The 26,164-nt window shown below is 47.1% G+C and overlaps 1 protein-coding gene across 9 annotated transcripts in view; it reads right to left on the bottom strand.

The window, feature by feature from the left end:
- The window catches only part of LARS2 (leucyl-tRNA synthetase 2, mitochondrial), a 189,139-nt gene that overhangs the window by 5,388 nt on the left and 157,587 nt on the right, over positions 1–26,164 (bottom strand). For 5 of the 9 annotated variants that reach the window (XM_025458240.3, XM_025458241.3, XM_035702736.2 and 2 more), the window contains 6 exons: positions 23,041–23,141; positions 20,480–20,662; positions 19,048–19,217; positions 16,917–16,994; positions 13,142–13,253; positions 803–930 (listed from right to left, as the gene is read on the bottom strand). In XM_025458240.3, coding sequence (XP_025314025.1) covers positions 803–930; positions 13,142–13,253; positions 16,917–16,994; positions 19,048–19,217; positions 20,480–20,662; positions 23,041–23,141 — 772 coding nt within the window. Of the gene's footprint in view, positions 1–802; positions 931–7,297; positions 7,371–13,141; positions 13,254–16,916; positions 16,995–17,134; positions 18,825–19,047; positions 19,218–20,479; positions 20,663–23,040; positions 23,142–26,164 lie in introns of those variants that run through there. The other 4 variants (XM_035702738.2, XM_035702739.2, XM_025458244.3 and 1 more) reach the window with 4 other exon arrangements.

Here is a 26,164-nt window from a genome sequence, read left to right on the forward strand (position 1 = left end):
CAGCAGGTAACTTGATAATTACTGAGGAATAAGCAAATAAACTTGGGCCAGGTGACCGACTTCTCTGAGCCTGATTTCTCAAGTGAAAACAATGAGAATGGAAATGCCTACCTTCCTGAGTGATAGGAGTTTAATTACATTTTGGATGTGAATGGCCTGGCTCCGTGTGTGGTGCAGAGACGCGCTAAGAGGTCTCCCTATTCCTCTTTCCCTCTTCAGCCACATCAGCATCAATTTTCTGTATGATGTGTTTCAGAGTAAACACATTAGATATTCAAGGATTACATAAAGGATAAACTGTTATTTGCTCTATAAAAGGTTGCAATAAAAAACTAGTTTTATGTATCTACAATGATGTAATTAACCAAAAAGAAAGAAAGAAAGATAGAAATGTTATGTAGCCTTTCTGAAATAGATTTTTCAAGGTGTTCCTGGTCCGCCAACCTGCTCACCATCACCCTCCTCCCTGAACGAACCAAGAGCCACTGAATGAAGCAGAAGCTAGAGGAGATGGGAACACAGTGGGAGAGCAAGGCCAGATCAGAACCGGTAATGCAGGCCCTTTTAATCCCTGGAGGGCCTCGAGCGCTTTCTGCTCACAAGCTTTTGGTATGTGGTGACCTCAAAGCTGAAGTGTGCAAAGGTAAGACGGGCAGGGACGGTCAGGCTGGGTCAGGCTGGGTGGGCTAGAAAGGCCTGACGGGACACCTCTCAACCCCACAGTGTTTGAGGGCTGCAGCGGGACTGGGACCTGTCCCTGGTCAGGTCCGCCCCCGGCTCTGGGGCTGCGGGAGACACTCACCAGGACGGCCATCTCCACCACGTCGGGCTGCTGAAGGAACTTCGGGTCCACGGTAGGCCACGCCTGAAGCAGCACACCAGCGTCCCAGGCGTAGTGGGCACACAGCTTCCTGGGCACCTGCGCCAGGCCTGCAACACCAAGGCACAGAGGGTCATGGGAGCAGGGTAAATAGCCTTTGCCCCAACACAGCCTGGTTTGGAGCTGCCTGAGGAGGCCACACCTTGGTTTTACACAGCCTCCCAGCACCCTCCCTTACTTTGGCCTTGCTTATCATCCTGGGTTATAGGCAGCACCCCCTCCCCATTTTTTAAACCTATAAGAGCAACTTTTTTTTAAAGATTTTATTTATTTATTCATAGGCAGAGGAAGAAGCAGGCTCCCTGTGGGGAGCCTGATGTGGGACTTCATGCCAGGCCCCCAGGACCATTACTTGAGCCAAGGCAGCTGCTCAACCACTGAGTCACCCAGGTGCCCCCCTGTTCCCTTTTTTAAACCATACCCAGAACTGCAAAGATGCATGGGCACGTTGTTTTAAAGTGTGTGTTTGGAAAAACAAGGCTGCTGATTTTCCTTGGTCTCTGCACTTCTGTTGATGAAGGAATGCCTTTGTGCTCCTGAGTGCAGAACCCAAAATAATGAGCTGTGCTCGCTTCCTTTCTTGCCTGTGAATACTTGTGGTCTGTAAAGGCCTCTGATGCAGTCCTTTTACTCATGATCACTGAAGCCAACATGCCGAGAACAGCAGGGTGTTCCTTCTCGACCTTTGCAAAGGGATCTCAGCCTTCACACTACACTTTTTGAGAGGGGCTCCTGCCAATGACTGAATTGGGAGCGCTGACTTGGCTCAGGCTGGGTCAAATGCAAGCCAGCAGTGAGGAATGAAAGCCCCAGAAGGCTTGTGTCCTAGAGGGCTCCTTGCTGAAGCCCCCCAGTAGAGGCAGCCGTGCTCAGCACCCACAGTGCTCTATAAGGACTTCAGCCAAGGGCTGCTCATGGGAAAAGCTTCGACTTCAGAGCCTCTGCCGATCTCATGAGCACAAGAGATGCCCTCAAATGTGCAAGAAACACACACATCAGAAAACAGAGCTCAGGGTATTACCAGTGTGGCTACATTGCCATTGCCTCCTCATCCTCATCCTCCTGGAGGTGGGCCTGGCACAGGGGCTGGCAGTGAATGAGGCAGTATGCCCCCTGCTTGGGCAGAGCCATCACAGCTGCACGGCCCTCACCCCGTGAATGGCTTTTCCAAGGGTGGTGGAGGTGGGCTGGCCCTTGCACACCTCTTCCTTGTGCCTAGGAGATGCATTTGAGGGAATTGGCCCAAGCCTCACAGGTGGTCTGAGGCCAGCTGCAAGACAGAGGGAGTGAATCCCACCAACGCCAGTGCCTGGAATGCTGGGCTGTGGCTAATAACATTTTATTTTCCTTGATGGCAAAAGTAAGGCATGTTCCTTGCAGAAAATTTGAAAAGGTCAAACTATAAAGTAGAAAGTCATGTTCACCTGCATAGCACTTTTTAAACTCCTGGTTTTCTTTAAAGATTTAATTTATTTTGAGAGAGAGAGACACACAGAACAGAGGGAAGGACAGAAGGAGAGGGAGAGAGTCTCAAGCAGACTCCACATGGCACTGGATCCCATGACCCTGAGCTGAAATCAGGTTGAATGCTTAGCCAACTGAGCCACCCAGGCACCCCTGAACTTCTGATTTTGAAGAACAGTAATGTATGTAATGAATAGTAAATTAACCAACCCCACCAAACCAAACCACTACCCCCAGGATCATACTATATAGTAGCTTTGTATTCCCTTCGTTTCATTATTTTAAGACAATGTTTCATTTCATGGAAAGGGAAGATCTACAATAGCACATACAGCATGATCCTAGTTTTACTAAATATTTATATGAACAGATAAAAGGTCAGAAGAATAAAGCAGAATAACGGCGGTGATTCTATCTGGGAGGTGGAAGCATCGGTGATTCTTTTAATGCTTTATAGATTCTCTACAAAAAAACATTTATTACTTCAGTAATTTGAAAGGATATTTCAGAATCAACTTTTCCCACACTGTGGGGTCAGTTCAAGATTTTTCTTCTGGTTTCTTTTTTAAGGTTGCATTTTGTTTCCCATTTAATTTTTTTTTTTTTTAAGATTTTATTTATTTATGAGAGACAGAGAGGCAGAGACACAGGCAGAGGGAGAAGCAGGCTCCATGCAGGGAGCCCGACGTGGGACTCGATTCCGGGTCTCCAGGATCACACCCGGGGCCGAAAGCAGCGCTAAACTGCTGAGCCACCCAGGCTACCCTCCCATTTAATTTTTGAATCCAGCTGTACTTCATTTTGTGTGTGAAGCGAAGGAGCACAACATGGTTGCCCAAACCTAATTTGGAGAGTAAACCTTCCCCATTGGTTTGTGATTTTTCTTTTATAAAATACCATAGGGGGATTGTCTCAGGACCATCCACAGCTACTACCTGAAGCTACTCAAAGTGCCCATCTGCCATGTGCTGGAGCAGAGGCTGGAATGTGGATCCACACACTGGTTTTTTGAAAGTCTTGCTACCAAGAACTTGGTCAGCCTAACTTAAGATGTGTGCTCGGAGACACAGTTGGTCTAAGTTCTCAGCTCAAGCTGCGCATCTCATTTGCAGACTGTTATAGCCAGTGCCCAGACAGGCCTCAGGGCTACAGCCCACTCTGAGGAGACCAGACCCATTCCACGCTGTCGACTTCAGTCTTTTATGTGTTGCACATTATAGGTTTTTACTCTTTGGCCCTCTTGGCGTAACCCTGTGCTGCTCGTCAGCCTGAGGAAAGAGAAAGCCCATCGGAGTCTGTGCATCAAGTGGTGTCAAAGATGTAGTCCTGGGGCCCAGCTGCCCCTAAGCCCTGGGATTCCAGCACTTGCTGATGAACCTACTCCATTTCTAACAGATGTGCCTTCTGGCAGGGTCCGAAAGGAGCTTCCTGCTTGTTACTCAGAAGGGGTACTATTAAGACTCATATCTAAATACAAGACAGAGGTCACAGAAGGGAGATAATCACTTCTTTATTTTAGCAGGCTGGCCCAGGATGGCTCATCCTGTGATCCAGCTGCAGTGGGAAGGACTCCAGAACTTCTGCATGGTACTTGTACAGGATGCCTGGGAGATGAAAAGGGCCTTGGACACAAATGTTCTAGGCAGAAGCTGTTGCAAATTCCACTGGAAAAAAAAATGAGGAAGCTCAGCCTTCCTGGAGCAATCAGGATGCTTATTTATAGCAGCCTGGGTCCCCGCCAGAGTTTCCATATAGATGGGAGTGGAGCCATCCTCCTTGGCGGCGAGGAACAAAAAACTCAATGGCTGTGGGTTCTACGCAGTGTGTTTGTCTCCCTCCTCTTTAGGGAAGTAAAAATACCTAATGTTTGCATATAGCAAATACGATGGTTTCTTTACGAGACACAGGCCAGGGCGAGAGCAAGCCCTGGAGAAAGTCTGAACGAAGGCTGGGAAGTGTCAGAGCCCTGGCATACAAGGCCATCGCACAGGGCCGGCTGTCCCCCACGGCCCACCCCCTTCCTGCTCCTCCTCTGGGAGAGCTGTTGTGGCTCACCTTCCTTCAAAACGACCGAAACAACCGACTCAAGCCTCCTCTCATGCTCTGAGAGCTGGTGAGGTCACCGCGGCCACCATGGCACCTGGGAGTGGGTGGTGGTGCACTTGCGGTGTCTGGGGACAGCAGCCTCTCTGGTGGCCACCATCAGGCCTGCTTCCACCCCCACCCCAGCTTGTGCACTCACACACAAGGGCCTCTGAAGCCAACTGAGCTTCATCTGGCTCTGGCGATTCCAAGAAAATGGATAGAATGTGATGCCGCTTCATTTGAGCCTTTATCCACAGAAAGAATTCCACTGACATTATTTTGAAATAACAACACTGACTCTGCACCCATATTCATATGTAAAATGCCACCAAGTCATCAGTGAGAACTTCTTTTCCTTTACAATGATCACACACACACACCCCTACGTGATTTGTATGTTTGTAATTTTGTTGAAATTAAGGGATACATATGTATATAGCAAAACGCTAAGCTACGCTATTTTGCAGCCACTTTCATTTTACAAAGAAAAATGGATTTGTGGCAGCAGCCTGATCCTTCAGGATTACGAGTTACCTCTGGATGCCTAAGTGGGGGCACGGGGTTCCCTTGCTGTGACCTCACAATTATGGTGGTGAAGGGACACCTGGAGCTCGCACGAGGCAAAGCCTGAGGCAGGAGCACAGACAGAAATTGCTACACAGCCATAAGAGTGGCCAGAAAAGTAGAAACAGAGATCTTACCACCACATTTTAAGTAACTTGTATTTTGGGTAAGCAGCACAAAAAGTAGCAGCAGAACAATCACCCAAATGCCCACTACTGGATGACTCATGGGACGTTCTCAGGATGGCACACACCATGGCCGGTAAAACAGAAAGGGTACGTCCGTAAGTGTTGACACAGAACTGGTCTCACACACACAGAGAGAGAAAAGCGTTTGTACAGCCTGCCAACATTTGCATAGAAACAGATGCATGTCTCACATACTCCACGCGTGGAGTCCTAGTGTCAGATTGAAGAGCCAATACGGAGCAGGTGTTCCCAGAGCAACAGAGGGACAAGGGCAAGGGTGCTATGGGGCTTAGGACACACCCTTCTTCAACAGTTGAATGTTTCACAGTATGTGCACAGACGTGACTTTTCAATTAAAAACTGAGGTTTTGCTTTGCTTTAAGAAGCCCAGAGAGAGGGCAGCCCGGGTGGCTCAGTGGTTTAGTGCCGCCTTCCGCCCAGGGTGTGATCCTGGAGACCCAGGATCGAGTTCCACATCGGACTACCTGCATGGAGCCTGCTTCTCCCTCTGCCTGTGTCTCTACCTCTCTCTTTCTCTGTGTCTCTCATGAATAAATAAAATCTTAAAAAAAAGAAGCCCAGAGAGGTGCACTGGAGGGGGAGTTACTTTGTGCAGGTGGCTCTAGGCCTTTTCTTCTGAAGCTGGTCTGCTTGCTTTCTTCCCTCCCTCCTTTTCTTTCTTTTTAAGATTTTATTTGTTTATTCATTAGAGACACAAAGATACAGGTAGAGGGAGAAGCAGACTCCCTACAGGGAGCCCAATGCAGGACTCGATCCCTAGACCCCAGGATCATGCCCTGTGCCAAAGGCAGATGCTCAACCACTGAGCCACCCAGGTGTCCCCTGCAGCCTGGCTTCTTACAGAGAAGCGAGGGCACTCTCGAGCAGCAGAGCTTGTGGGACATGGAGATAGGCCTGGCCTGTGACTGCATCCTGTAGCCACTTCATCCTGCTCTCCTGAGTGATGCAGGCGCCTCAGACACCAGCAGGATGAATGAATGGTTGCATCTGGTCAGGTGTGTGTGTGTGTGTGTGTGTGTGTGTGTGTGTGTGTGTTAAAGACTTCTCCAAAGAGAAATAAATTCCTTCCTTTCTCATGGTCTACTATGTTCCAGGGCCAGAATCTCAATATTCAAGACTTGTGGGTTTAGAAAGAAAATTGGAGGAACACCTGAGTGGCTCAGTGGTTGAGCATCTGCTTCGGTTCAGGTCATGATCCTGGGGTCCTAGAGTTCCGGGATCAAGTCCCACGTCGGGCTCCCTGCATGGAGCCTGCTTCTCCCTCTGCCTATGTCTCTGCCTCTCTCTGTGTCTCTCATGAATAAATAATTTTTTTTTTTTTTTAAAGAAAGGTCACTTCTGAAGATGATGAAATTATACCTCCAACCAGAGTACCACGGAGAAGCTCCCTGTAGGGTGATTTTCTGCTTTCACTGTCCACCAACAAAAGAAACCTTGTGTCTTTTGTGTGGAAACAGTATCCGTGACTCCAAATACACAAAATTTCCCTAAGCAAGCAGCTAACATTCTCAGCTGGGGAGCACAATACTCTATTATGGTACACAAAAGTTAGCTGTGTGAATTCAGACATGGTGTCTTGAGCTCAGATCCCAAACTTCAGGAAGGAAAAAAGATTTCCTCATCCTGTTACAGTTTGCCAACTGGCAAGACACTGGTTCTGTTTCTTACTGGAAGGTCTCCGCTGACCCTTTAAGGGGTTGGTTAGGGACTACTAGAGCTTCTCTGAAATGTTTCCTTTTTATCCACAGCAGTGATGGCCATTTTGCTTCCAGGGCTCCGAATCTCCCCTAGAAGACAGATCCCAATTCTGCTGCTCTTTGGAGGGAGGCTCTCTCCTGGGAAAAATGTGCTTCTCTAGGCAACTCCAGAAAATGGCCATTTCTGAACATTCCATCCTCACCGTATTCCCTTTACAACCATTCTGACTTATCTGTCGAAGAGGCAGGAATGAAACCAGAAGTTACAGGAAAGCCAAATTTTCTAGAACAAATGAAATGTGTATCAAAGCCTGGATGGAGAAGGATCGACAGTGTGGGATGGCAATAATGATGCTCCTCGTAATACAGTGCTGCCGTCTGCAAAGCACTCCCCATACCTTGACACACTGGCCCTCTTCAGCTCTGGGACGGTCATGTCTCCACTCTCTCCTGAGGGCACCTGACCTGCACCTGTGATGTAAAGAACAGGGTGCCACACCAGGTGTGTGGGACTCTTCACATGACTGTTAACGGACCCAGTGGCTCATTCAGAGGGTGTCAAATGTACATCTGTGGGGAGCCAGGAGACAAAGGCTCCCCATTACTTCCCTGAATTCAAGATAATAAAATCAATTGATATGAATTTGTAAAGCCTGAGTGAAAATGTTATCTAGACCACCCTCCCCAGTTTTCATGCAAATGCCCTAAACAGAGCCTGTACATAATACGTGCTCAATAAACCCAACTGAACGAAACTCTGTAGCAAAACTAAGGTTCGATCTCTACCTACTCATCATGCTGCAGCTCACAAAAGCTGTGTGTGGTAGGACAAATCATGGAGCAAGGTTTGGAAGGGGCTGGTTTCTTTCCTAATGCTTTGGCATGTGTCCTGTTGGGGATCCTGTCACACAGCTGAGGGATAGACGGGCAGGGCCACACCATGCTGTATATTCGTGTCCTAAGACTGGGCAGGTAGGGCCAGGGCCCTGAGTAGAGTAGATCCTCTCCGCCCTCCTGCAGCACAAATGAAGGGCCATGTGAGGGAGGAGTTTCTTCAAATCGTACTGACACTAGTCCTTCCTGGGCGAAATGAAATGAGGGAGATAGACAGATAATGTGGGACAAAGAAGGAAGATAAAAGGAGGAGATGTGCATATTCTAGGATGAGAGTAAGTTTATTACAAACTAGCTTTTTTTTTTTAAATTTTTTTTAAATTTTATTTATTTATGATAGTCACACACACAGAGAGAGAGAGAGAGGCAGAGACATAGGCAGAGGGAGAAGCAGGCTCCATGCACCAGGAGCCCGACGTGGGATTCGATCCCAGGTCTCCAGGATCGCGCCCTGGGCCAAAGGCAGGCGCCAAACCACTGCGCCACCCAGGGATCCCTTGGTTTTGTTTTAGAGCAAAGGAAGACTAGGAAAGAATGAACAGTGTGCCATTTAAAAAACTTATTGTGGTTGCCAATGGTAGATCAAAGAGCCACGTTTCCTTCCCAAGGAGAGAATAAAAGGCTGCATAATATAATACAGCATGAGCATGGAGGGCCTGAGACCAACCTCCCTTTAGGGCACTCTGTCTATGCAGCAAAGAGTGAGTGTCTCATTCTCTCTAGTCTTTAGAACAAGCACCACAAGAGGCAGAGGAACCCAATGCAATTCACTCAGTGGAGTCAGTGAAATCCTCATTTCCAAACCTGACCACTCATCCTGAGAAAGACTCATCCTGGTCTTCCATAGGAAAATAATTGCCAAATCCTAGAGAAAACACTTGCAGATAGAATTCAATGGCATCCTGAAAATCCACAACACCACGGTCAAGGTGAACCTATGCCAGGGGAGCTTGAGGTTAGGCAGTCAATTAACTGGGCATAGATGCCATCAACAGGGCAATGGGGGAGATTAAAAGCAAATGATACAAATACCTCAACAATTGAAGAATATGGATGTTAAATAAAACATAGCTCCCACTCCTAATATGAGTTCTGGAAACAAGGACAGAGAGCTGCTTCCTTAGCATCATAAGGGATTTTGGGTCGCCTGGAAGGCTCAGTCCGTTAAGTGTCTGATTCTTGATTTCAGCTCAGGTCATGAACTCAGGGTCATGACATCAATCCCTGCATTGGGCTCCATGCTCAGTGGGGAATCTGCTCAAGATTCTCTCTCCCTCTCCTCCTGCCCCTCCTCTACCCTGCTTTCTCTCTCTCTCTCTCTCTCTCTCTCTCTCTCTCTCTCACACACACACACACACACACACACATACACACACACACTCTTTCAAAAATTCTTTAAAAAACCCTAAACAACATTATAGGGAATATCTATTCTAAACCAATAGCCAATATCCAACCCAACAGAGAAATGTTAGTTCCCCTTCAATCCGGAGTGAGACAAGACCATGTGGACTAGCATCTCCAATATCCTGTAGGGTTTTCTGAGCAGTAAAATACAGTACGTACACAGACTCCAAACCATAACTGTTAGAAAGAGAACCCTTATCCTTTATGTGCTGATCACAGAATCCTACCAAATCTAAGAGGATCTTACCCCTTATACAAAGTATGAGGGAGAGGGAATTGGGATAAGAGAATAAGTATGCAAAAAATTTTAAAAATTGCATGCCAGCCATCACCATTCAAAATGTATAAAGAAAAAAGACTCCAGTTACAAGGGCAAAAATAAAACATAACGGGCAGCCCAGGTGGCTCAGCGGTTTGCCGCCTTCAGCCCAGGGTGTGATCCTGGAGACCCGGTATCGAGTCCCGCGTCGGGCTCTCTGCATGGAGCCTGCTTCTCCCTCTGCCTGTGTCTCTCTCTCTCTGTGTCTCTCATGAATGAATGAATAAATAAATAAATAGGGATCCCTGGGTGGCGCAGCGGTTTGGCGCCTGCCTTTGGCCCAGGGCGCGATCCTGGAGACCCGGGATCGAATCCCACATCGGGCTCCCGGTGCATGGAGCCTGCTTCTCCCTCTGCCTATGTCTCTGCCTCTCTCTCTCTATCTCTGTGTGACTATCATAAATAAATAAAAATTAAAAAAAAAAAAATAAATAAATAAAATCTTTAGAAAAATAAAAATAAAACATAACAAAAGATACTTGGGAATAGTCTTAAGAAATGTTAGGACTCACATGAAGAAAACTATAAAACTTGACTCAGCGTAAGGGAAGTCTTGAATAAAGAGAGTGGTGGGGTGCCTGGATGAGTTGGGGGAGGATGTGACTTCTGATCTCGGGGTTGTGAGTTTGAGCCCCACGTTGAGTGCACAGTACCTTTTTTTTTTTTTTTTTAAGATTTTATTTACTTATTCATGAGAGACACAGAGAGAGAGAGAGGCAGAGACACAGGCAGAGGGAGAAAAGCAGGCTCCATGCTGGGAGCCTGACTTGGGACTCTATCCCAGGACTCCGGGATCATACCCTGGGCTGAAGAAGCACTAAACTGCTGAGCCACCCGGGCTGCCCTAGACACTACTTAAAAATAAAATTAAAAAAAAAAAAAAAAAAAAAAAAAAAAGAAAGATTTATTTTAGAGGGGAGGGGGAGGGGCATGACCAGCAGGGGCAGAGGGAGAGGGAGAGAGACTCTCAAGCAGACTCGGCACTGACTGAGGAGCCTGGTATGGGACTTGATCTCATGACCCTGAGATCACAACCTAAACTCAAATCAAGAGTCGGACACTTAACCAACTGTGCCACCTAGGCGTCCCCAAAATAAAATCTTAAAAAAAAAAAAAAAAAAAAAAAAAAGGAGAGACAGACCAGACCACATGGAAGTCTGGAAGAGGTAAAGATGTAAAGCCTTCCCAAATTAATTCTAGGTTTAACCACATTTCAAAATTTCAAGGATTTTTAAGCACAAAATTATACCAGAGTTCTACTGAGAAGAATAAACAGGTGAGAAGAACTCAAATAATGATGAAAAAAAAAAAAAATGAAGGGAGGCTAGCCCACCAGATGTTAAACTATGTTGAAAAAACCAATAATTAAATTAGTGAAACAGAACATACACTTCAAAACAGATCTGGAAACGGGGATATTTTCAGGAAAATAGTCTGGCAACATAGATCAAGAGCCTTAAAAACATTCTTATCTTTTCCATTTCAAGGGCATCATCTGAAATGGAAACTCATATCTATGCACAGAACTGTCCGTGGTGGATTATGGGAGCCAATGCTAGATACGTCACCAGAACAGTTACCAAAGTCATGCCTGTGGGCAATTAATGCAGTGATTAAATATGTTTACAAGTAAAACACACACACACACACACACACAAAATCTAAAATGTTTATAAGTGTATCTTATTTTTAAACTGGAAATACTCACAGATGATTTTTTTTTTTTTTTTTTGCAAACTCTTAGGAAGCCAATTGGACCTCCACGTAAAACCACAGATGGCCCAAACTATTGTTCCACATTCTGATTGTCTTGAGTAGGTCCTGACAGGCCACGCTAGGCCTCTGACACTGAGGCCCAGGCCCAGGGAACTGTTCTCCTCTAAGATTTATTCACCTGCTCTGGTCCCATAAGATGTGTGGCTCTGATGTTCATCTTCATGGCAGCAAGGGCATGAGCATATCCCTCAGGATTTCAAAGGGAAGGAGTGTGCCCAGGTTAGGTTATTCCAGCATGTGGGGTAAGTTTATCACTAAGTGATTGCAAAGGCCTTGCAGAACACCTGGAATCGTGATGGATGCTCTTGTTTGTTGATATTCACTCATGATCCAGAGACTTTTTTGGAAGCTGATTTGAGAATATGCATCAAAAGCCTTACTATTTTGCATCTCTTCTGAACAAGCATTACATTTAGACATGTGTTCTCAGGATTGTGCATGTGAACAAAAAATTAGCTATTCAACTCCTACCTTTTTTTTTTTTAAGGATTTTATTTATTTATTCATGAGACACACACACACACACACACACACACAGAGACAGAGAGAGAGAGAGAGAGAGAGAGAGAGACATAGGCAGAGGGAGAAGCAGGCTCCTTGGGGGAGCCCGATGTAGGACTTGATCCCACGACCCTGGGATCATGCCCTGAGCCAAAGACAGACACTCGACCACTGAGCCACCCAGGTATCCTGCTATTCAACTTTTAGAACAATAATATATAGTTTGAAATAGTCTAGGTGTCCAAAGATAGGAAATGGGAAGACACTTTAAACCTCACACCATCTGAAAAAGTAGTTCCATATTAAAATTCACAAAAAATAGAGATGACAAAAAGGAAAAGAATGAACTATTGAAGGCAGTTCAGGGTAAAGAACATTTCAATATTTCTTAAAAGGAGAGGATACAAGTATTCCTAGTGATAGCCTTTTAGAATGACCAATTGGCCCTGAAAAATGCTCTCAAGAGGCTACCCTAAGACAGAAAAAGTACATGAAGTCCTGCCTTGGGCTTTCCTCTGAAAGTCAGGTCTTAACAGTAGAGAGACACAATCCCCTGCCTGCCTGTGGATCAGAATTGCCTAAGAGCTGGTTTAAAACTCTCCAGTCACGGGGCGCCTGGGTGGCTCAGCAGGTTAGGCATCTGCCCTCGGCTCAGGTCATGATCTCAGGGTCCTGGGATTGAGCCCCAGTCGGGCTCCCTGCTCAGCGGGAAACCTGCTTCTCCCTCTCCCTCTGCCCTTCCCCCCCACTCATGCTCTCTCACTTTCTCTCTCTGTCAAATCAATCAATCAATCAACCAACCAACCAACCAACCAACCAACCAGTCAATCAAAAGCCCACTCTCCAAGCACTCTCCTGGCTCCAGAACTGGGACCTCTAAGGGGGCAGGTGAGCTGGAAGCTTCCATATTTCGCTTACAAAAGCCTCAGGCACTGGGACTTGCTTCAGTGCCCAGTTTAGGCATGATGGTCTGCTGGAGCGACCAAATCCCAGTTCATGTGAGTTTTAGATCTGCAGTATGATCCAGGAGCCCTTTTCTCCATCTGTCAAGTGGGATTAAACCTGAGTTTCCACCTTAAAAAGATAACCTGAGGTCACGGTATATGGAGAGCAGGAGGCTGAGTTAGGAGAAAGAATGCCCAGTCTGGACATGTGTGCTAAAGTGGAGAAGTGCTTTCCCCTTCGGCAGGGGTGACCATGCAGAAGCCCCATTGTGACCGTAAGACAGAGGTCCTGGGTAGAGATGCCAAACACTGGACCCCATGCCTGAGGACACTTGAGCCCCAAGTTGTATTCCACGAGAGGCTTGAGCACATCCTGCTCAGATGAGGACACCCCCACCTACCTGCCCAGAGCTCCGAGGTGATGTGAGGGGCCATTGGGGCAGCCATCACCACCAGGGCACACAGCGCGTCCTCAAACTCAGGGCTGTGAAGAACCACTCTCTGAGAAGCTTGCTGAGGAAGAGAAAAGAATGGTGTAAGTATACTGAGATGATCGGAGCGCCTGGGTGGCTCAGTTGGTTAAGCGTCAAGCTTCAGCTCAGGTCATGATCTTAGGGTCCTGGGGTTGAGCACTGTGTGGGGAGCCCGCTTCTCCCTCTCTCTCTGTCCCTCCACTCTGTTCATGTGTGCTGTCCCTCTCAAATAAATCAATAAAATCTTTAAAAAAAAATTGAGACGAACAAAATAAGCCTGCCTAAGAAAAGCCATTCATGTATCTGAAGTGCAGAGACACAAGCGGGTAGGCCGAAACCCTCCTTTTACCATCTGTGTTTGCTCTGGACAAAGAACTTGCCCCTTTCAATCAGAGTATTCAAAGGAATGCAGCAGCAGCAGCACCACATACACGACTCTTAACTGAGCACATACTAGGCCCTCAGTCTGAGGCTCATTTGGTTCCCACAACTACCCTTACAGGGTGGTGTTCTTACCCTTGACGGATGAAGCAGCTACAGACCACGAAAGGAGAGTAACCTGCTCCCAGGTATGTGGTTAGCCAAGTGACGCAGCCCCCATGAGAATCCAGCTTTGTCTTACACCAGACTTAAACTACTAACCGCTCTGCGAGGTTTCCCGTGCATTGCAGGGCCAGTGAGACACACAAAAAGACTTGCCCACAGGCTCTGCAATGTGGAACGTCCAGTGCAGGGGCCCTCCTGCCCGCTCAGGGACCTCGGGGGTCCTCCTTCTATTAAACAGCTTTGCCGGTTAACAGTAAAGACCTGGTTTCCTCCTGCAATGCAGCTGGTCAGATAACGCAGTCACACCCATTTAATTTATGGGGCACCTACTCTATGCTAGACTTTGGGGAAGTCCCTGCCCTCAAGGAGTTTACAGAGGATCGAGGGGAAAAGTGACAAATGAATCGAGGGTGAGGATTCCACGGGGTGCAGGTAGGGAGGGAGGGTGGTCAGCAAAGCACGGTGTAAGGTGGCGACTGTAGACCAAGGACAGCCCAGAGGGAGGCAAACAACTGTCCTGAGTTTCCCAGAGGCTGGCAGTTCTCAAGGCACCCTGGGGAAGTCATGGTAAAAACCAGCCTAAAGTGATGGTGGCAGCTCAGTCTATGTTTGTTAACTCAGTCTATGTTTTGTCACCCTGTGGCAAAAACAGTTTTGGTCTAATTTTAGGATTTTTTTTTTAGATCTTATTTATTTTTATTTATTCATGAGAAACACACAGAGAGAGGCAGAGACATAGGCAGAAGTAGACTCCCTTGATGTGTTTGTTAAAATTAAAAGTAGGTAGCGGGGGCAGCCCCGGTGGCGCAGCAGTTTAGCGCCGCCTGCAGCCTGGGGCGTGATCCTGGAGACCCTAGATCGAGTCCCACGTCGGGCTCCCTGTGTGGTGCCTGCTTCTCCCTCTGCCTGTGTCTCTGCCACTCTCTCTCTCTGTGTGTCTCTATGAATGAATGAATGAATGAATGAATGAATGAATGAATGAATAAATAAATAAATAAATAAATAAATAAATAAATAAGTCTTAAAAAAAAAGTAGGCAGCCCACATAATGTATTTTGCTAGGTAAAGGGAGTCCAAATATATTAAACATTTTTTCAAAAAAGCATGCATATATGATCTTTGCAAAACTGCCTAAGAGATTTAAATATAATTCCACGGAAGACGGTACAGAGAGAATTTGCCAGAAGTAGCTGTTGGGGAGAAGAAATTTCATTTTTCTATAATATTAGCCATTTTTTTCCTGATTAAAAAAAATAACACACACTCAACAAAGAAAATTTGGGAAATATACAATTACACATAACTGTATCACCTAGGAAAAAAACCAGATGTATTTTTATCCTGGTCTGCAAAAAGGCAAAAATATGTGAGTATACACAACTGTCCACATACCCTTTTGCTCGACTGGAATTTTTGTCATGCAGGCACTTCCGTATTGTGTGTCTTTACTTGATGTTGTATCGTGAACAGTTTCTGAGAGTAAGGATTCCTGGAAGGTATGATGTGAGCGGTGGTGGCACATTTCCTTCTTATTGATATGACAAGTCATTTTACGACTTCCCCATCTGAGGACAGTTGGGGTATTACATGTCTGTGATTATGAGTCACTTGCCAATGGGTATCCTGAGCCAAAGGACCTAAATAATTGTAGTAGGGCTACCAACCTCAAAGCTGAAGTTCCTCTTGGCAAGGTTACATCAACCACGGCCACTGCTGCTGTGTGATACTCTCTCACTGCCTTTGTCATAGGACAGACTTTATGTTAGAAAGTCTCTACAAATTTGATAGGTTAAAAAAAATAGCATTGTATTTTTAATTTGCATTCATCATGATAACTAGCAAGGCAGATATATTTTTTCTGCCAAGTTTACAGATTATTTCTATTCCATTTTCTGTGGGTTATTGTCTTCTCACATCCTCTCACTATTTTTAGGTTAGGTATTTTCATATTCATATGTAAAGAGCTCTTAATATGTTAAGGATATTAAGGCTCATATCTGACATATTTGTTATAAACTATTTTCCCCAGTTTTTACCTTTTTAATATGTCATGTTTTAATATACTAAAAATATTAAGTTTCACGTAGTCAAGCATGTAAATTTTTTCCACTTTCTTAAAGTCTGGGGAGAGCTTCATTATAAAAGCCATTTGTTCGGGCGCCTGGGTGACTCAGTTGGTTAAGTCTCTGCCTTTGACTCAGGTCATGATCCCATAGTCCTGGGATGGAGCCCCATGTTGGGCTTCCTGCTCAGTGGGCAGTGTGCTTTTCCCTCTCCTTCTGCCCCTCTCTCTGCTTGTGTTCTCATTCTCTCTAATAAATAAAATAAAAAAAAATAGGCATTTGTTAATAGTTTTAATGTGCTTTTTGTTGTGTGTTGTCCAAACAGCTAACCACTGGTCTAAGCTCCATTTGTTGACAAATGCTTCCCCTGGCAAGAAACATTCTAGTCATATGTAGCAAGATGAGTCTATGCTAAAAACGCTGACTTTTGTTTTTAGTGAGCACAAATCTGATCTGTCCAGGTTAAATGAGTGTAAAATATTAATGATGCCGAGGGGGTATCAGATCAATCGGGAAAGCAGGCAGTGGAAGCATGAAGAAAAGAGCAGAGCCGGAAGAGAAGAGGGCTTGAGTCTGGTACTGGTTTGTCACTAATCATCCAGACATGTCATCTAACCTTGTTGGGTGTCACTGAACTCATCTGCAAGATATGGGGGTGGGGGAGGAGAGAGAGGGAACAGGGTTTGGACCAGCTTTTAAGAACCTTCCAGCTAGGAATACTTGGGCAGCTCAGTGGTTGAGCATCCGCTTTTGGCTCAGGTCATGAGTCCAGGGTCCTGGGATTGAGTCTTGCATTGGGCTTCCCATGGGGAGCCTGTGTCTCCTTCTGTCTTTGTCCTTGCCTCTCTCTGTGTCTCTCAAGAATACATAAAATCTTAAAAAAAAAAAAAAAAAAAGAATCTTCTAGCTATAAAACTAGGTTGTGATTATGGAAAAAATGCTTCTTTAAGATAACAGAGCCACACCAAGGAGGTGACACCATGATGCTACCCTCTGTCCACGACCCAGGACCCCCTGCAGGCCACCTAACAATGTGGTTGGCAGCCACCTGCCCTCCTCTGCGACCAGCAAATGAGGGCAGGAGGGCCGCTTACCAAGAGGTTACTGCTGAGTCCCATCAGCTGAGCAATTGCAGAATTCAGTGAGAAGTCCTCTGTGAAATGGCCGGTCACCTATTTATAAAAGTCAAATTATTCACTGTCTTCAAAATTCCTTTAAGGTTTTCATAAACAACCAATGCAACACAACACAACAACAAAGCAAACGAATTATCCAAAAAAAGGCGGGGGGAATTAAATGAATGCAATCAAAGATGTTTATAGGATGTGAGGGCGATCTGGCTGCGACATCTGTCACCCCATTGATCGCCAGGGTTGATTCGGCTGATCTGGCTGGCTAGGCGGGTGTCCCCTTCCTCCCTCACCGCTCCATGTGCGTCCCTCCCGAAGCTGCGCGCTCGGTCGAAGAGGACGACCATCCCCGATAGAGGAGGACCGTTCTTCGGTCAAGGGTATACGAGTAGCTGCGCTCCCCTGCTAGAACCTCCAAACAAGCTCTCAAAGATGTTTATAAATGTATTCACCATTTTGAATAATCATGGTAACATTTCATTGGCAAAGATTTTTAAAATCAGGATCTATAGTGTTTCCACTATTCAACACTTCCAGCCGCCCCACATCTGGGACAGTGCTGGTTCTCACAGCACTATCCCAAATGCTGCTAACTACCTGGATAGGAGGCAAGACCCACTGACAAGCAAACATCTATACAACAGTCAGCAGGAGGTGGGGTACAGGATATCCCTTCTCTGTGGCTACGTGACTTTCATTCACAACGAAGGTTATTAGTATATGGGATAAGTTTTGCATTTTTGAATATGGAGTCAACATAAGAATACGAGTATGACCTGTCAGCTACTTCCTGTTTGTGTGCTTTTCAATTTCGGCCACGGCCAAGAATACAGAGAAACGACATGTCTAAAGATATCGAAAAACAACACATCTAAAGATGTTGTTGAAATACTCCAATTCTATTATCTGACAGAACAGAAAAATGTGCCAAATCCTTACAGGAAATATGTGGTATGAAAACAATCATTCAGGCGTCACTCACATCATGAAATTCAACTGCGTGAGCTCTGTGTCTCTACCCTAGAGTGGGGAGGATAGAGATCTTCCCTGAAGAAGTGTCACCGAATGAGACCATGCTGCACCCGTGGCCTCATGAAAACCCTGTTCCTCCAAGGTCATCAGTTACGAGTCCAGAAAAGTGACCCTGGCTGACTTTAGATTGGCAATTCTAAAAAACAGAGGTAAAATTAAAAATTCAGCCTGAGGAGTATTTGGTGTGTTTGGTACCCACTAAAAATACAGCTCCAGATCTCCTAAATGCCTTCTTTCAAAGATAGGACATTTTTTTTTTTTTTTTTTTACAAAATGCTTAAAAAGGCAAATGTCATGGTATTGTGTCAGACTTCTAGATAAGAAATGTATAGGGATTTGTTATCAATGAAGAATCTTTTAAAATGAGTGAGGGGGCGCCTGGCTGGCTCAGGAGGTGGAGTGTGTGACTCTTCATCTCAGGGTCAGGGCTTCAAGCCCCACGCTGGGTGTGGAGGTCACTTAAAAATAAAGTCTTTAGAGACAGGAAAAGATAAAATGATTTAGACAATAAAACATTCTCTAAGAAGGTAATATGAACAAATAATTTATTGGCAAAAGTTACGTCATAGTAACTCACACAGATTCTGTGTAACAAAGTAAGTGGTGGGAAAGTCCTCACTATGCTGAGCGTCCAGGAACTCGGATTCTAGTCTCTGGGCCCCATCTCTGTCCCCACCTGTACAATGAGGAGGCCAAAGAACAGTCTCCTCATGCCTGTTTCACTTCTAAACTTCTGTTTGTTGATCTCCCACGTATGCGTCATCAGCATAATCCTGCATTTGGTTCTCTGCCCCGGTGTATTAAGTGCGGAGCCACAGGGAGGGAGCGGCCTCCTGAGATCTGGGATGGACATGTGGGGACCACGGTTAGAGGAAGCCGTTTCCTGAGAGCGAGTCTTCCTCAGCATGTGGACTGTTGCTCCCCGCTGGTGAGATACTCGACACGCTGACGGCAACCCTTCAAGACCAGAGGCGCACGACAGAGAGGAAGGAAGAAGGGTAGCCCACCCACACCAAGAGCGCTCAGTCACCAAGTTAACCAGCATCCCCAGAAAGTTCCTGACCTCAGAGATGACTGCATTCTTGTACTCCCAGAGCTTCTTGCTCTCGGCTCTCTCCTCGTTCCTCAGCAGCTCGGGCCGGGGAACCATCCCAGATGCCCTGGCCTCAATGAAGCGGGTCACCAAGGTCCACAGACGCTGTTGCCACCTTAGCACACCCGGGAGGGCATCAGCTGAGTTTCATGACAAGAAATGAGACAGAGAAGGAGAGACATGTGAGTGACTGACCTGGTTGTACCCCAGCCCAGAGAGGGACTTGTGCATTGAAGACATGCGTCACTGTGCCCCAGTGGGGGTTATCCAGGGCAGGCTGCAGGGTCCACCCTGGCTTCCAGGGTCTGGGAGCTCAGAGCAGCACTACTCTGCCATATTCAAGAGCCCTGGGTATTCAGAGCTCAGGGCTGCAGGGCTACTCAGAGTGCTGCCCCTCAACCACCCCTGGCCCCCACAAGCTCAGGAGCCCTGGGGGATGTGCCTCGGTGACCAGCTGCCTTCAGTAAGAAGCTTGCTGCCACAAAGGTGTCCCCAACGACACCTATGCCTGAACGTCTGCACTCTGTAAGTCCCTGATTCCAATGCGGCCAGTTCCAGGACTGGCACCTGTGACGATTGCTCCAGAGCACACTTAGCACTAGGAAGGGATGCTGGGTAAGCGGTCATCCCAGGCACTGATGGCTCCTCCCCATAGCAACACTAGGGGTGGACCACAGGAAGGAAAACTGAGTGAGCATTGGGCCGCTTATTCTTGGACATCCCGACACCTAAGATTGGACCTCATCCTTTTTCAGATCTAATCAACTCTGTACAGACAAATCTCCCCTCAGGGGGCTCTGGAGGCTGCTGTGGGTGACAGAGGTCACGGAAAACATTAGGAGGAGGCCCCAGAGGGTACCCGGGTGGCTCAGTGGTTGAACGTCTGTCTTTGGCTCAGGTCACGATCCCAGGGTCCTGGGATTGAGTTCCGCATCAGGCTCCAAGCAGGGAGCCTGCTTCTCCCTCTGCCTTTCAGGGTAGATGGAGAGGGGACTGGCCTCTGTGGACCACCGAGGGGTCTCAGGGTTGCATGGAAGCCAGTCTGGCTCCTGTGGAATGTTCTCAGGCGGGGTCTTTGTAGGACCAGCAGCAGTATACCACAGATTTGCCAAAGGCAGGGACTGGACACTGGGACCCCCTGGACGCTGTGTCAGCAGGTCTGGGGTGAGGATTGGGAATCCACATGGCCACCAGCTCCCCCCGGGGTTCTGAGGCTCATTACATCTGGGGGCCCTGTCTAAGATTGGCACAGGATGCTGGACAAACCACTACTCGTTTCAGGGACCCGATTCCTAGGACCCTCGCTACTGTCTTCAGCCACGACATTTCCTTCCCCTAAACTCCTTCGGCATCTGAGGCAGATCACAAAGGAGGCGGCCCCGGGGACAGGAAGGGGACTTACTCTTCACATCCCACAAGATATCCTTCTCGGGAGGGGCAGCGAAAAGGATGTAGAGCCGGATGGTGTCAATGCCGAACTGCCCCACGACCTCCTCGGGGTCCACCCCATTGTGCTTAGACTTGCTCATCTTCTCCCACGTTACCTCCAGCTGCTCCTTCGTTTCTGAGTGAACAGGAACAGAGCCTACACACCGAAATAACAGGTGAGGATATGTGTAGTTCTGAGCTAGCTCTAGAAAAGCCCATCTCAGAAGAGCTGTTCCAAGTGTCCAGCTGAGGAATCCCACTGACTCACTTAACACGCCTCTTTCTCCTTCTCTACAGGATGTTACAGGAAATGTTTTCGCTTTGAAATAAGTGAGGCTCACTTCTCACCACAAACCTTCCCTTTGGGAATACACGGTACGGTCAGAAGTGCCTGGGCCAGCTTTTTCTCAACCACAATATAAGACAAAGCAATTTCCTGCTTTGTAAAAGTCAATTACTTTTATCTAAAAGAGAAAGTAGGAATAGGGCAACAAAGCTTTGCATGCTGTACTGTCTTCTTTATGGATTCATGGTCTCCTCTGGAAGCCGGTGGTGGACTGGTCTGGGCCTTCAGGGCAGAGGAGCACCCCCAGAGGTCACTACAGTTCCCAACACGTGGTCTGGCCCCAGGAGACCATGGGCTCATGCGGAATGGGGTACACCCAGTGGTGCCAGGGTGCCACGGCCTGTTCTTTGGAAGTGACTCCTCCCCACCCACATGCCACTGGTCCAGAGGGTGCTGATAGAGAAGGCCTTCCGTGGCTGGGACAAGGAAGGACATCTGGCCAGGCTAAGGTCTTCTCAGAAACCAGAATTAAGAGACAGAAACTCTTGTTTCAGTGTTCCTGGGAACCAGAGCCATAAAGTCCTAAGGAGATGGGGTGAGCCATGGCCTGGTGTCTCCCCAAGGTCACCCTGTAACCTCAGAAGCCAAGCCTGGTGGAGAAAGGAGAATAGGGCAGAAGAAGAGGGCAGGTGAAACAGGCATGAGAAGCTAGGGGACAGGGGAAGAAGTCCTAGGACTGGCATCTGTGTGGCAGCTGGTGACCGCGGGTGTGCTGTGAGGCCAGGCTAAGCCCCGGCAGCTGGCTTGGGTGACAGCCCTATATCCCACGCTCGACCTGCCTTTGGGTGCATTTCTGTTCCTTCCAGGCAGACAGTCCTGGACTCTGGCCACAACCAAACTCCCAAGGGATTGATGTGTGTGCCTAAGAGCTAATTCCATAGTTCACAGAAGTGCACCCCTGAAGGAGATGGAAGCCTGCCCAGGCTGTTCCAAGTATTCTCTCCCACGGGGAAAGTCTGCATGGGAAGGGAGAAGATGTTCACAACACTGGCCCCGTGACATCAGAGCAAAGGGGAACCGAAGTTGCTTTATCCAGGCTGTGGTGAGGCTCAGGGAATCACTGCTCCGTTTATTCTGCACACTTCCTCTGGGTTGTAGCTACCCTTTTCAGCACTGTTGTGCAAATTAGGAAAAAGGCATCTATCTGGGCAGAGCAGTTGAGAAATTAGAGGTGCCCTCTCTTGGCAGATGTGGCCTTGAGGTGTTAAGTTTGGCAAGTGGCTGGATTTGAGGCCCTGCTCAGCCCCTTGACTGGGTGCCTTTGTGCAGTATACACACTGCACAGCTGTACATGACAGTCCTGCTCTTAACACAAAGAGCACTTCATTGACAATTGCAATCTGGATGCCCTTTGGATTTGGCTCCTTTCCCCGCTGGTCTGCTGGAGAATCACTGCCAATTTCTGCCTTTCTAGCTTCTTTTTCTCCCTTGGACCATTCCAAACTCTTGATATATTACTGCATTAATTAGGTAATTCCCTTGATGGCTTCCACCTAAATCTTTCCTCTAGTATTTGGCTTGGGAGGCTGCCTACCATTAGGGGTTTGTTGGGTTTACATGATTTCATCCATAGTGCACTGGGTTTTCTAAGTCAGAGTTCTGGGGGTTTCTTGCAGGGGCCTCTAGATACCCCCATTCCCATCTTCTGATTTCATCGGTATACTGGGTGCACACAACACCTTCACGGTGCCACCTATAGATCTGGTAGAGCTACACTACAGATCTGGTAGGAGGAGCTACCCCTGAGGAAAAGTTCAGGGGAAAGCCAGGGAAGTGCTAGATGGGGTTGCTCTGGGGTGCTGCAGGGTAAGTTTAGTGCCACGCCTCTAAACCACTAGGGAGAAGTGCTGGGAGTACCCCAAGTTTCAAAGAGTGTCTCTTGGGTCTGGGGGCTCTATCCCTGAGACGAGCTGTCAAACATAAGTGAGGACACGAGCTGATGGCCAGGTTGACTCTGGGTTACATACACACGAAAACCTGCCGGAAGTGAACCGACATGGCTGGGGCTGGGTTGGGGCCGAGAAGCAGGCAGCTGTCTGAACCCCAGCCTTCAGAGGGCACCAGCCCGCAGCGGGCGGAGGCTTGGAGACCCTGGATTTTCCACAGCTGAGGCCCTGGGCAAACACCTGCTTTGTCAATGGCTCTCAGGCCTGTGAGTACCGGGATGGGACCAGGTGGGCCACTCTTACCTGTGAGATCTACTTCTTCTCTCTGTAGGTATTGTCCAGATGGCAGGCGGAATGTCTGTCCCTTGATAAGGCCTTGGGCCAGCAGCTTATGAAAAGGCTCTCTGAGGAAAAATAACAGGAAAAGAAATCGATGGGTAGGGATTTGAAGTGTCCAGAAGACAGCAATACAAACCTTATCAGCTGGATGGAGATAGTTGCCCCTCACAAAAGCAGGGGGGCTGGCCAGTGCCACTTGTAAACCCGACTGGAACAAACCGCTCCTTATAAAGAAGTGATAAGAACGTGAAGTCCAATCAGCAGGCGTTAACTCCTGTCCACTTGGCGAAGTGGCAAGAGCACGAGGCTTCCGATTCGGAAGACCTAGATTTGAACCCATTTTCCTTCTCGACAAATTCCATGAGCCAAGACAAGTCCCTTACTGGTTCTTAGCATCAGTTTGCTTCTCTGTTAAGTAGAGGCAATAAAAATCTGTCAGAGGGCTGTTGGGAGGATTCGAGAATATGACTGTGTGAACATACTCATAAACTGTAAAGAACCATAAAAAAGTCAGCTACAGGCGGAGTCTAGCATCAGGAAGGTCTCAAGAGGATGCAGAGAAGTTGAAGTTGGGGCTCTGTTAAAGCAGACTCCTTTCACCTCAACCTTGTATACAGTGCCTACTTATAATCTTTAAAAAAAATTTAAATCATAGAAACCAATCACGTATTTACTCTTTCTGTTCAAATTCAAACATTACCCTCCTCTTAGGCCTACCTCCAGCCTGAAGAGCCACGTTATTAATTGTATGGTGAATATACCTGGAAAAGTCTAGAGACTTACTGAATGTCTTTTCCATGCAAATGAGTATATATACACATATACATATATATAGTTTTGCACAATTCTTATTTTATTTTATAAAAAGATTTTACTTATTCATGAGAGACCCAGAGAGAGAGAGAAGGCAGAGATATAGGCAGAGGGAGAAGCAGGTTCCATGCAGGGAGCCCGATGTGGGATTCGATCCCAGGACTCTGGGATCACACCTTGAGCCAGAGGCAGACACTCAACTGCTGAGCCACCCAGGCAGGCATCCTGAGTTTTGTAAAAAAATTTTTAAAAATTTTATTTACTTATTTGACAGAGAGAGAGCACAAGCAGGGGGAGCAGAGGCAGAGGGAGAAGCAGGCTCCCCAATGAGCAGGGAGCCCAATGTGGAGCTGGATCCCAGGATCCTGAGATCATGACCCGAGCCAAAGGCAGACACTTAACCGACCCAGGCACCCAGGCACCCCGGCACCCCTTTGGTGTAATTTTTTAAAAATTTAAATTGATCATCATGTATATACTACTTTGTGGTATTTCATTTACTATAGGAAGGATTTTTCCACAACAGTCCAGACAGATCTATCTCAGCTTTAAACAGCTCTCTAGTAGGTCTACGGTACAGATGGATTATAATTTGTTTATAGTGCCTGGTTTTCATCACTTTTACTGGATGAAGAGTGAAATATACACTTTTTCTCTGAAGGGGACAAGTTGAGTTTGACTCCTATGCTGAAAGGACTTTTCTTTTTTTTTTTTTTAACATTTTATTTATTTATTCATGAGAGACAGAGAGAGGCAGAGACACAGGCAGAGGGAGAAGCAGGCTCCATGCAGACAGCCTGACATGGGACTCGATCTCGGGACTCCAGGATCACACCCTGGGCTGAAGGCGGCGCCAAACTGCTGAGCCACCCGGGCTGCCCAGGACTTTATTTCTGATTTGAAATGGTATCTCCTGAAAAATCCACCTGATTCTGTTTTGAAGCACATGAGCATAGCACTATTCCAAACTCCAAGGATGATTTGTGGGGACATGTGCTGATAACACACGTGTGTTATTCACAAAGACAGCAGGCAGGGACATGTGGTGGGAGCCGTGTTCTCCAAGAGCATCGCCAGCAGCACGATGCAACTTTCAAAAGATAAACCCTTTGGCGTTTCAAGTTCATTTACTCAAGGTGGCTCTTATGTAGAGGTTCAAAAAACCAATTACCTCAGAGGCCCAGCAGGCCAAAGGGAGGCTGTGGTGATGGAGGGAGGAAGCTGGCTTGGCTAACCTGACAGGATCCTCATTTCTCACGAGAGGTAGTCGGATTTAGATGAACTGGGATGCCCAGCAAGGCCACTGGCAGGCCCCTGATTTGTACCCACGTGGCCCTCATCAAATGGGTGTGTGGACAGATGTAGTATGAGAAACTTTCTAGTGGATTCTGAGCATGGCGTGGAACAAAGAGTTGATTGGGAAAGAGATGAAGGTCAGCTAGAAAAAAAGACTCCTAGCCTTCGTATCTTAAAATCTTAGTGTGTGTGTATATGTGTGTGCAGAGGTGGTGGTGGTGGTGGTGCTGAGGTATTCTCTAAGGTGGAGGAGACCCAATATATTTAACATTCAAGTAGAAATGTAACACACATTTTTGAGACTTGTTCAAATTACTCAATGTTTTTCTCCACCGTCTCGGGGGCCATCGGTACGCTACCATGTTAATTTGGGAGAAATGCCACATGCATGTGTGCACAGAAGTCATTGACGTCATTGTGCAGGCCCTAAAATCCATCCTAATAATAAATTCTTTTGAGTCACACAACTGCCTTTGTCCAGCTTCCCCCATGACATTCCACCGGCAAAGTCCTGTCTGGCAGACTGACTTCCTCCTGTGCCACTGTTCATGTGCCAACAAGATTCCTAGAAAATGTTAGTCTTTTATTTTTATTATTTTTATTTTTTTAAAAAGATTTTATTTATTTATTCATGAGAGACACAGAGAGAGAGAGAGAGAGAGAGGGAGAGAGGGGCAGAGACACAGGAGGAGGGAGAAGCAGGCTCCATGCAGGGAGCCCGACGTGGGACTCGATCCCGGGTCTCCAGGATCATGCCCTGGGCCAAAGGCAGGTGCTCAACCGCTGAGCCACCCAGGGATCCCAAAATGCTAGTCTTTCACAGAGGAAAACATGGAAGGTTATTTAACAACCAAATGTGCTCAGATGGATCTTATGTATTTGAATCCAGCAGCACCTAGAAGGGGGAGGCACGGTGTCTGTGGTCCTCCCCTCTTTTCAGGAACACCTGCTCCAACAGCATGAGGAGCAGGTGTCCTCA

The sequence above is a fragment of the Canis lupus genome, chromosome 20 (genome assembly GCF_003254725.2).
Source record: "Canis lupus dingo isolate Sandy chromosome 20, ASM325472v2, whole genome shotgun sequence".
Classification (NCBI taxonomy): Eukaryota; Metazoa; Chordata; class Mammalia; order Carnivora; family Canidae; genus Canis; species Canis lupus.